The sequence below is a fragment of the Pteronotus mesoamericanus genome, unplaced genomic scaffold (assembly GCF_021234165.1).
Source record: "Pteronotus mesoamericanus isolate MK-2021 breed Mesoamerican mustached bat unplaced genomic scaffold, CSHL_Meso_final contig_169, whole genome shotgun sequence".
NCBI lineage: Eukaryota > Metazoa > Chordata > Mammalia > Chiroptera > Mormoopidae > Pteronotus > Pteronotus mesoamericanus.
Window position 1 is genome coordinate 4,366,260 of NW_026555068.1, and position 12,120 is coordinate 4,378,379.

At 41.4% G+C, this 12,120-nt stretch overlaps 1 protein-coding gene across 5 annotated transcripts in view; it reads left to right on the top strand.

The window, feature by feature from the left end:
- SLC20A2 (solute carrier family 20 member 2) overlaps positions 1-8,006 on the top strand; it is a 96,311-nt gene extending 88,305 nt beyond the window's left edge. For all 5 annotated transcript variants that reach the window (XM_054565945.1, XM_054565944.1, XM_054565946.1 and 2 more), the window contains 2 exons: positions 360-444; positions 7,216-8,006. In XM_054565945.1, the coding sequence (XP_054421920.1) occupies positions 360-444; positions 7,216-7,380 (250 nt within the window). In that variant the 3' untranslated portion in view covers positions 7,381-8,006. The remainder of the gene's footprint in view (positions 1-359; positions 445-7,215) is intronic.
- The last annotated feature ends 4,114 nt before the right edge of the window (positions 8,007-12,120 follow it).

The following is a 12,120-nucleotide window of genomic DNA, read 5'->3' on the forward strand; positions in this document are numbered from 1 at the left end:
TTCACTTTTTTGGTAGTAAGAACACATTTAAAAAATGAGAGTATAGTTTTTTGCACGCCACTTTAAAAATGACTGACCATTTTTTACACAGCAGGAATTTCTGACCCACTTACAAGTGTGTGGGTTTTGAAAACATTCCAGAAAAATAAGGCTCTTTGGGGCTGTAAACAGTGTAATGCAGAGCCCTGGTGTGAATCGTTGTCCTTATACAGCAGTTTCTTGTTCTATTCATGTCATCTGGCCCTGCCAGAAGCTGACAGTCGATTCAAAGAAGGCTCTAGGGAGACTTTGGCAGCCCTGGGGTGTCCGCGGGGCCGATACGAAGGGCGCCTGTGATGTGTCTCCTGTCTCCCCTGCAGCGGCTTCACCATCGAACTGGCCTCCGCGTTCACGGTGGTGATCGCCTCCAACGTGGGGCTCCCCGTCAGCACCACGCACTGCAAGGTAGGCCCCTTTGGGCTGCTGGGACCAGTCCGCAGTCACCCAGGGAATCTGAGCAAAGCTGGTTGTGCTGTGTATGTTGTTGTTTGTAGGGGGAAAATTCTCCTCCCGGCTTGCGGGGAGTGCATAAGCATTGCCGGCCGTGGGGGCGTCTGCTTCTCTCGGACTGTCCGCCTTGACCTCGCCTGCCCGCGTCGTGCAGACTTGGCTTTTTCCACGCATGCCTGGCCGAGCTTTCCCTCCTTCGATGTGTGCTTCACACTTTCCATGTGTCCTGTTTCTCTCTCATTGTTTCCACAGTGGACTTTGCATTGAAGTCATGTGTGCGCTAACCATATTCGTAGGCTCAAATGGGGGCATGCCACTCAGTTCCAACCCATTGCAGGGGACTGGGAGTTGACAGTGGAACTAGAGATAAGCAGAAATCATCTCAGTGGAATTGTAAGACACAGTTGTTTCGGTTCTTTTTCCTTATGTAGTGGTTAAAGTGACTGTATTGCCTTAAAGTAAATTCCAAATGAGGGTTAATGGTTAACGCTGCTCACTGCCAAGTGCTGTAAGACTCGGCGGTGCAAGAGGGAATTCCTTGCTGCAGGGTGCAGTGTTGGAGCTGGAAGGAACCTTAAAGACAATGAAGAGGAGACAGGCTCCATGAATGTCAGTGGTCCGTGAGTTATCCGTGGTCACTCAGGGTGGGACCAGGACTAGAACCCAGGTCTGGGAAATTCTAAGACATCTTCAGTGCACCTCCTCTAAAAACATTAACTTCAACAAAGCAAAAGTCATCTGCAGGTTTGTTTTTGCTTGTATCATTCAAGGAAAACTCAGTTGTACCTGCTGTGTGCGAGGCACTGTTCTAAGCCCCAGTGACCAATGACCATCTACCTTTACACACAATTTAAAAACTCCAACCAGTGTGTTCACAGACAAATGAAAATGGCTTAGTGCTTCGCATATTAAGGCCAGGAGCGCTGACGGGAGTACTTTTGGGGGCCAGCTGACAAAGCTAGAGCCCTGCAGCATGGAGAAGCAGCCTTATGGGAGTGGGGTTTTGTTGTTTTGTTTTCCTGTTTCCTTCTATTTTGCTCAAGAATCTACAGTGACTTCAGTTTCCACAAAGTTTCATTGTAAAAATTACTTCCACCGACTGAGTCGATACAGAGAGCACCAGGCACTGTGTTTAGTGCTTTACACAGTGGTGGGTATAAGGAGGTACAATTACCCACCATCATTACTTAGACGATAACTCATAAATAAGAACATGAAATAATAACAAGGAGGAGGACAATAATACAAATAAATAATACAATAAATAGTAAATAATATAAAAATAAACTCTGTGCTTTGTGCACTCACAACTCACTGTAAGCCTCGTTTTGCCCACTGCTGTACGTGCGAAATATGTCATTTATTGCCCCAGCAACCCTTTGAAGTTGGCCCTGGTGTTCCCAGTTTACAGATAAGAAAACAGAGGCTCCCAGAGTTAAGTCACTTTACCAAGGTCAAGCATTTAACCTGAGATAGAGCTGCTCAGACTGTCCCCTCGTGTTCTGTACCTCCTAGTCATTGTAATCATCATAATCGTGGTGACCAGTCACAGCTAACATGTGTGGGGCAAGTGCTTCCTACTGGGCACTGTTTTAAGTGCACTGTGAACAATTACCTTGTTTAATGCTTCCCAAAACCTTTGGAGATGAGTGCTAACGTAACCCCTGTTTTAGCGATGGGGTTGACCCACCTGTCCAACACGATGACTCAGCCAGCGAGTGGCCCAGCGCCTGCCCCCCAGCAGCCTGCCCGCACGCCTCTCCAGGACAGAGGGGAAGGCACGAAAAGGAAGGCGGTGTCCCCTGCCATCCTCCTACCATTGTTACTTTTCTAATTGCAGTTATTTAAAAATTCCAAAAGAGCACATGTTCACTGAAACTCGTCAAACAACACTGCATGGAATGAACAGCGTTCATCTTCCCCCTTCTCCACCTCAACTTCAATTCACTGTGATGTGTGGGAACCCAGAGGAAATGCATGTTACTATATATATTCCTTCCCCTGGAAACAGGGCTTGAACTTTCTGTAGGCATAAATAGTCTTTTGAGTTGCCTGAAAATAAGTACTATGCTGTCTTTTTAATGATTAACCCTGCACTTGAGGACGTCTAGTGAAGGCAAACTTTTTTACACCAGTTGAAAGATCTGTGAAAAAAACAGCCCAAGTTTGGCTTTTCTAGGTTGTCATTGTTACTGACTGAACAATATTTGTAAGCCAGCCTATACTGCTGTATAGAGTGAAGTGTTACAACCAAGACTACTAATTTTGCTGATAACACTAAACTCTATAATGCCATGTATGACATAAATGAAAAGTATAGAATGCCTATAAAACTACACTCCCCTATAGTTATCTTTAAATGTCACTTCCCCAATATTTATATTTATACTATAATAAGGAGGTCCTATTAAGGATTTGTATCCAGTTTGTATAGGACCTTAGTGAACAAAAGTGTGTTATCATTTCCCTAAAATAGCCATATAAACCATATGATAGGTTTTGTTTCCTTAGAGCTGCAGATTAGTGTTAGAATAGCTTTTTGGCACTTAAAACAAGTCTTCTTAACATGGGACCACAGTGGATGTCATCTATCAGTTGGGCTCGAGACAGAGCTTACCTTGGATTCTAGACTGTTTGTCCAGTGTCCTGGACTTTTGGCCAGAGCCCAGGGCTAGTTTCCACAATAATGAAAGGCCAGGGTCCCGGCTCTCAAGAACACGCAACCGACAAAGATGCTCATCCAAGTCCAGGAAAGAGGGGTGCTAAGGAGGGTTCACAGGCGCCACCCCGCTGGTGCTGACTCTGTTGTACCAGGTGTTTCTTCTCCTCTCAGCAGCCCCAGGATGGCACATGAGGGATGAAGTGTGAGAGGCATGGGACGGCGCTAAGAACGAGGCCCTGTGGGGGCAAAGCTGTGAATCGGGAAACATTCAAAGATTGCCGATGTCCACATAAAATCCTGACAACCCCGTCAGCTGTCTTGGAATAATCAGACCCTATGTTTGGTTTTTCCGCCTTTCTGCTTCCTCTTCCATCTACTTGTTAGGTACTAACAGCAGTAGTTTCCATTAGAAGGTGAAAATGTTGGGAACTTGGCAGGAAAAAAGATGGAAACTATTATGTAAAATGAGCTTTTTCAATTTATCTGGGTAGGTACATTTCATTTATTCATGTTAACTTCTAAGTGTACCAATATTTAATATAGATGGTCCTTTGTGAGCTCTTTAATAGGATGTCAGAGTGGTATTATCCAAAATGTTATATAGTTCCATATTGGGATGGTTTGGGATTATTCTCTTTTGTGAATTAACCACATTATTCATCTCTATTGATGATCCAGATGATTACTCAACCTGCCTTTGGATTTGGAACAGCTTATAAGAAACACTACTGATTTAAAATTTTAGGGTTATAATTTCTAATTTAATTTTCTATTTCTTGCTCTCTGGTTCCCTTGAGTCTCAATAATTCTACTGCTGTTAGTGCCCGATGATGGCCTTAAGCTGGAAGCACGCTCAGCCTCCCGAAAGGGCAGTCAGGACTCAGAGCAGAAGACCCGTGTTTGAGATGCACTGTGACTGGATGGGAAACTAGGTTTTGCAATGCCAGTTCTCCTCAGACACAACCCCAGCTGAAATTTTTTTTTTTTACAACTTTACAAAATGAATCTAGAGTTAATTTGGTAGGTTAAATTAGCAAGAATATAAAATGATCTAAAAAAAGCAATACGGATTGGCTTTGCCAGAGAGAACATATGCTATAAAGAAACAGGATTTAAAAATAGATGGGGAGAGGGAGGGGGAATTGTGATAAAGGGAACAGAGTTTGGGATGATGATAAAGTTCTGGAGATGAATGGTCATAATGGTTGCAAAACAATATGAATATACTTTATGCTACTTAAATTTTATACTTAATGATTAAAATGATAAATTTTTTGCTATGTATATTTTACCACAATAAAAAAAAAGCTTAGAAACTTATATAAAAACAATAGAAAAGCAAGAGAGAGAGAACCTATTATATATGAGCGTATCGTTTGAGGAAGGGAAAATTTAACCAAGAACGAATGTTAGATAGCTGGCTATCAATCAAGGAGAACAAAATTAGACCCACAACTCTCAAAATATATGAACATATATCTGATGGCTTAAATAATATTTTTAAAATATTTTAAAATGTAGAATAAAATAGAACTTTATTTTGGAGAATTTAGAATAAAATAGAATTAAATATTTATCAGATATTCAAGCTAAGGATAAGTAACAGAAGAAAAGTACAGATATATTATTGCATGAAATTAGAAAATTGAAAGAAAAAGCAAAATACTGGGTTGGAAAAATATTTGCATAAAAATCAGAGTTATTATTACTCAATAAGGTCACACATAAATAAGGGACATATTTAAATTCCAATATGTAAAAGGGCAAAATACGCAAAGACAATTTTTATGCACAAAAACTAGAGGGAGTAAAATTAGATAAAAGTTCAGCCTTACTCATAGTTAAAGGTATACAAGTTAAAGCAACAGTAGCACGTTTTTGTTGCATGCTTAGCAAAATAGAACAATTTACAGGATCGTTGTGGTGTGCTGAAATTCACAGATTATGGATGATCTTGTATATTTATGTCTGTTTGCAAAACTATTTGGCAGTATGTATTGAGGTCCTAGAATGTACTAAGTAGACAAAGAGGTCTTCCTCAAAGAAACATTCCAGCTGATGCATGGGAAGGCGTTGGTTAATCATTTTGCAACCAACACAGTAAAGGTCAGATTGCTAAATCTTTAGGAGAATGGGAGAAGGAGGTTGATGAGAGGCAGGCTATTTTAATGGTATGAAAATGTTTCTTTATAGACTGTGGCAAAATGTTACATTAAAAATTGGTAAAGTTTGGTAAAGGCGTTTGGGAGTTCTTGCCGCTTTTCTCTAAGTTTCATATTATTTCAAGATGTTTTTAAAATGACCCCTTTAACAAATAATCCATTTCAGGACATATTATTTTTTAAAGCCTAAATATAAGCTATATGAGGGAATATGTTAATCATGAAACTATTTCTAATAGAGAAAAATTGGAAGCAAATTTGAAATGGTTAAATAAATTAAGGTACATGCACCTGAAGCATGTACCATTTTACATGGTAATGATAAAGGCTCTGAGTACTATGGGAAGATGCTTATAAATATTTTTTAAAAAATAGCATACCCTATTATTTCCAAGTAAAGATATTTTTATAAAAAATACTAGAAAGGAATATATAAATATGACAGTAGATTGGTAATTGTCCATACCTCTTATTACATAAACTTGCCCTAGAATTATTTTATTACCTTTATGCTTAAAGTGTTCTGGGACAAGAGGGTGAGTGGAGGTGGAAAAGGGTATAAGGGGGATAAATGGTAATGAAAAAAATACAATTAAAAAATAAATAAAAGGAAAGAAGGTTTTAAGAAAGGAAGGGAGGGTGTTGATAAAATGGAAACTGGAGTGTGTTCTCCTTAATGAACGAAGGTGATCCAGAACCACGGCAGTGCACGGCTGGGGGCGTGTTCTGGGAAGACGAGTAACAAGAAGAGTTTAATCTCTGAAGCTTGCATTTGTGGATTTGGTGGTGTGGGTCAACAAAATGTCAGAGTAACTAACTGCCTTTAAATATGCTGTGTTTTTGGCGTTCCAGTTTGCTTCCATAAACAATTTAAAGCGTTATATTTTATTTATTCTGTGGCGAGGCCCCGGCTGCTATTGAATCTCGCTGGCCACTGCTCACTCCGAGGCACCCAGGGGCCGGCAGAGACCAGCCTGCTTTACGGAGATCCATCCGCCAGAGCAGCCCCCCAACAAGTGGCCAAGGGCACCCTGTTAAACTGAGCTTCCCCAGACCCCAAGGCGTGAGATACTGCAGGCACTGTCCTTTCTTAGGATTTTTAGGACACTTAAAGTGTCTTTTTCTTTTTTTTCCTTTTTTAGACTTTCAACAAACCATAAAATGAACTAAGCGTATTTAGAAAAATATTTGAATTAGTAATCTAATTTTCAAGCATCTCTGTTATGACTCTGTGTAGCTTGATCAACAATTTAGATTCAATAATATTTATGCTCCATTTTATTTTTAAATTAGCTAAAGTGGAAGGACTGCAAGGCAGTTTGAGATGATGGAGAAACCCAGTTTAAAGTCAAGAGGCCTGAGTTCTAGTCCTCAGTCGGCCGTGGTTTATGGCATCTCCTGGCGCCCGAGCCCTAGAGAGCTCTGTTTTACCCTCTGTAGCATGAGCCACATGGTCTCATGCTCGAAGGTCTTCCAGCTCCAACATTTTATGATGCTGTTATTCTAAGAGGAGGATATGTAATTGCCCTTTCATTATGTAATTAAGCAGATTCACATACTGTAGTAAGCAATGTTCTACATGGGAAATATTTAAAACGGGCGTTCATAGTTTATAAGGTACAGAGCAGAGCAAACATTTAATTGGCTGAAGTTCCACTCAAATAGAGCAGAATATATAGATGGGAAAGTGCATCAGATCTCTATGCTGAACAGAATAATCCTGAAACAATTATACCTAAAATCTAAACGATTTTAGAAGCTTTTAGCAAATTTAGGGGAAAGAATTGGTAATTTTATAATGTTATTTAAGATTTCCAGTTGTCTTTGGTTGAATGTAGATTGTATTGCACATTACAATTTTTAAGGGCCTCTTTTTACTTTACAATGTTTGTGCTCTTACAGGTGGGCTCTGTGGTGGCTGTGGGCTGGATCCGCTCCCGGAAGGCTGTGGACTGGCGCCTCTTCCGGAACATCTTCGTGGCCTGGTTTGTGACAGTCCCCGTGGCTGGGTTGTTCAGTGCTGCTGTCATGGCTCTCCTCCTGTACGGGATCCTCCCGTATGTGTGATTTGTCTTCTTCCGGCCAGTGAACAAGGGATAGTCTGGCGTGGGAAGGTGTGTGCCCACATTTCACACACGTGCACGTGTCCCGCCCATGCATGGGCTGTTTCTCAACCAGCTTCTCCATGCACCCTCCGGTGGTTCCAAACCACACTGCTTACCTAGGCGGTAGCGAGTCATCCTCCAGAGCTAACTTAACTACTGTACATAATAATGTGCATTAAACTGGTATCGTGGTGATATAACGTGGTGCAGTTACTTATATATTAAATATATATATACTGTATACATAGAATAGGTAGCATTATTTCAAATATATTCAAAATGGGAGTGGAGATAATTGCCTAGAATTCAATATTCAACAAATCTTTGTACATAGTGATTTCAGTGGCAAATTTTGAGAACCTTTTAAAAGGAAAGCCTAGTTTGGAAATGCTGTTTTTCTCATTTAGTATACTGTAAGATAACTGAGGTACGGGCTTGATGATGCAGATTTGGGAACGTGTACGTATGTTGGAGCGCTGTTGAATAATACTGGAACCGGAGTTCACCAGTGCTTTCACTGAGGAGTTTGTTCATATACTGTGTATTGATTATGTAATATATCATAATTGCTTCTGTAAATACTTAAAACTGTAATTTTTTAATGGTGTGCGCTTCCCTTATACTTTTTTGATCAGAGAATTTTGGAAAGTACCAAAGAAGCAGGGGAATAGTTTGCCAGTATTATATTTTCGTATTATTTGTCTCCCCTCTTTATTAACCCTACTGTTAACCTGGGCTGCAGCAAGACCCCCACACTCTGGCCCGCCCTGCAGCAGTGTGTGTGGTGAGGCACCAGCCCCCGTCCCACTTGCGGTTCCCCAGCCCACCTGCCCCCACCAGGGCTGCCACATGCCAGACGCTGGTCAGCCCTGCAGTGGCCATTCATTGTTGTCAGTGTAGAGACTGTACAGATGTTAAAGACATGAAATCAAGCACTACATATCAAGTCCAGTTCTAATTTTCACTCCTATTCTCCCCTGCATTCGGAAGAAAGGAATTCTTGTCTCAAACGCTGAAGCGAGTACTTATACATTCTAGAAATTCGGCAGGGGGGAGGTTGAAATATCAGACAATACACTGGATTTGAGGATTTCCTTGAGGCCTTTACTAAGCTGAACATCTTGATGCTCTACTGTAGTCCCATTGCATTCTTTTTTGATAGTGGGAGGGAGGAAGTATGACTAATGTTAGAGCCTGAAACTATGGAAATGCTGCTAAAATTTTTATATTGACAGACATTTTCTCGGTACTTCATTGTGATTTTTCATTAATCAACCATATTAAATTTATAATAAAAAATGCCCCTCAAGTTTGCCTCTGAAGTTTTTTTCTAAATATCAGTGTTTTTTATCTAGAGTTTCCACAATCATAAAAACTATGTATTTGGTTACCTCTATTTTTCAGATCACCTTTTCTCTTATTTTACTATGACATATTTGTGCAGAAACTATACATGAGCAAGAAAAGGAAAGAATGGCTCAACATCCAGAAATCCCCACTGTTAATAAACACATACCTTGGTCCTTCAGCAATGAACTCTCTGATAACGGGTTTGTCACTCTAAAGTTGGCCTGATTTCAGGGCAGAGGACCTAGCAGGGAAATACACATCCTTTCTTCTTGGCTTAGACATCCCAAAACAAAACAAAAAAAGACAACCACTTGGAGCTTCAGAAGGAAACTTTTTTAGCCTCTGCAGGGAGTCACGCGCTCCAGTTCCTTCCCGAGCCAGGAAGATAACAGAGATGAGGAAAACTGGCCAGGTGTTAAAAGTCCTTCATCGCAAAGAAATGTGCCCTTTTCATTGTTAAAAGTGGCATTTTAGGCCTTTCATTTCTACACTTATGATAAAATCATAGATTCAAGAACAAAGTTGAGTTCCCTTCTAAATTTATAAGAAAAATAACAGTAAGACAACACAGTGGCAGTTTTTGCAAGCCATGTGCTGGAAGAAGGACTGCCATCTGAGCCCCGGCACAGCCCCAGGAGTCAGGGTGGCAGAGATAGAGGCTGGGCAGGCAAAGTGGGCTAAAGGTCACGTTCACTCTGAGCCTTTGAATGACTAAGCACCTAACTCTGTCACCAGCAATGTGCAGAGAAGCCTTGCCCACTGTTCCCTTCCCCAGCCTCTGTTATCTGAGAGAGATGGCCACCCTGTGTCCCCTCCTGTGAGGGCAGGGAGGTGAGCTCAGGGAGACAAGAGTTCACACCTCGGATGGGGCGCAGGGGCGGAGGGGCAGGGATGATGGTGGAGAGCTCCCCTGTCTGGGCCACCTTTTTCTCTGAGTTAATCAGCCTCTTCCTCTAAAAATGCACACACTCCTAGACAAGGGTTAACTCTTGTGTCCCTGGAGATTCATTGAGATTTTGACACCAGACCACCCTGCCACGCATTAGAGAGGTGTTCGGAGCCAGAAGGGGTTCCCTGGAGACTGCTGTCCTCCCTCTGTCTGGCTGGGCTCCCCTCACACCACAAAGTCTGCAGGGGGCACAGGCTCTCAAATGGAACCAGAGCTCCAAAGACAAAGCTTTTACTTCATTTTCTACCTTTCCAAAAGGACTTTTTGAGCAAATATGTAAACGTATTTATTCATACATCTTCCCTGTCTTAGAATAAGCTGTAGAATAAAAATTAAAACCAGTCCATGACACAAAATGGATAAAAATTATGTGAGCATATCAATAGATGCAGAAAAAACCTAGCAAAATCCAGCATCCACTTATGATAATAACTTCCAGCAAAGTGGAAATAAAGGGACCACATCTCACCCTGGCCAGTGTGGCTCAGTTGGTTGGAACATCCTCCCGTAAATCGAAAGGTCGCAGATTCAATTCTGGGTCAGGGCACTTGCATGGGCTGCGGGTTTGATCCCGTTAGGGCATGTGCAAGAGGCAACCGATTAATGTTTCTCTCTCACATCAATGTTTTTCTCCCACCCCGTTCCCACCCTCCCCCTCCAAATAAATAAATAACAATTTGAAAAGGTAACATACCTCAACATAATAAAGATCAGGAACAAGAGAGGGATGTCCACTTTTACCACTTTTATTGGAAGTCCTAGCCATAGCAATCAGACAAGGAAAAGAAAGAAAAGGAATCCAGATTGGAAGGGAAGAAGTAAAACATTATTTACAGATGACATGATACTTATATATATGTAGAGAACCCTAAAGAGTCCATAAAAAATTTACTAGAACTGATCAATGAATTAAGTAGCAGGATACCAAATATTCAGAAATCAGCTGCATTTTTATACACCACTGATGAACTGTCAGAAAGAGAAAATAAGAAAACAATTCCATTTACAACTGCATCAAAAAAAAGCTAGGAATCAATTTAACCAAGGAAGTAAAAGACCTGTACTCGGAAAATTCTTAAGATGTTGAAGAAAGATATTGAAGATACAAATAAGTGGAGCATCTACTGTGCTCATGGATAGGAAAAATTAACATTATTAAAATGTACACACTACCCAAAGCAATCTATAGATTCAATGCAATCCATATCAAATACCAATGGTGCTTAAAAAATATATTTATTTAGAGAGAGGAAGGGAGGGAGAGAAACATCGATCAATTGCCTCTCATACACACCCTGACCAGGGACTGAGCCCCAACCTAGGCATGTATCTGGAATAGGAATCAAACTGACAACCCTCCCCTTTGTGGGACAATGTCCAACCAACCGAGCCACACTGGTCAGGGCCCAAAGGCGTTTGTCACACAACTAGAATAATTCAAAACTCAGACCCATAGAATATGGTTAAATTCTCCTAAAGGGGAAATGTAGCCCTGTTCCTGGATCGTCACCCTCCGGAATATTTTTATAGCACACACCATCCTTTATTACTGAAAAGACAATGAAACAACGCTGAAGCATACTCTGAAAAAAGGAAGAAGTCACCTGTACTCCCATCACCCACTACCATCCTTTTTGAAACACTGGTTTTAAAATACCTGGAACTGGCCAGGCCCTGGGAAACTAAGGCACGGAGTGAGGGAAAGTTTAGGCAGCCAAATGGTGGCAGGGCAGGCAGTCCCCTGGCTTCCTGGCCTTACCTCAGTATCTTCCTGTGCGCAGCTGCCAGACTGTGTCCACAATGTGGTCTCTAGAAAAAGGACTAGTAGACAGGGAGGATTCAGAAGGAACACTTGGAAGGCTAGGAAGAAAGGGTAAGGTTTATTTTGTATTTATAAAGGAAACATTAGGAATTACATCTGATTTTAAGTAAGGAATTTCAGACTCAACAAAGGTGATCAAACTGTTCTCCATCTCCACTGGCTAGAACGAGACAAACAGCAAAAGTGATCTGGATCAGAATAGGGTGGAGAATTTCCTTGCCTTTCCTCGAGGCTTGACATTCAGAGGTTAAACTGAACTCTGAACGTTGAGATTCCAAACTATGAGTAGGCAGGTGTTGGGGAAGGGAGTGAGAAGCTCAAAAGGAGATAGGCTGAGCTCTTGGGCAGAAGGCACGGACTCCCCACAGGCCAGCCATCATCCTTCATTGGCAGTATCAACAGCGACACCTGGTGGGGCCAAGTGTAATTGCAATTATGACCATTTTTCTAGAACCTTTCTAGATTGCAGCAGTGAAATCACATCACAGAATGTTAATTATACCATAATTTAGAGTTGCTAGGAATCATCTGTGCTTCTTTGGTTTCCCCATGGAACTATGAATACCTGCAAAAGGAGAACC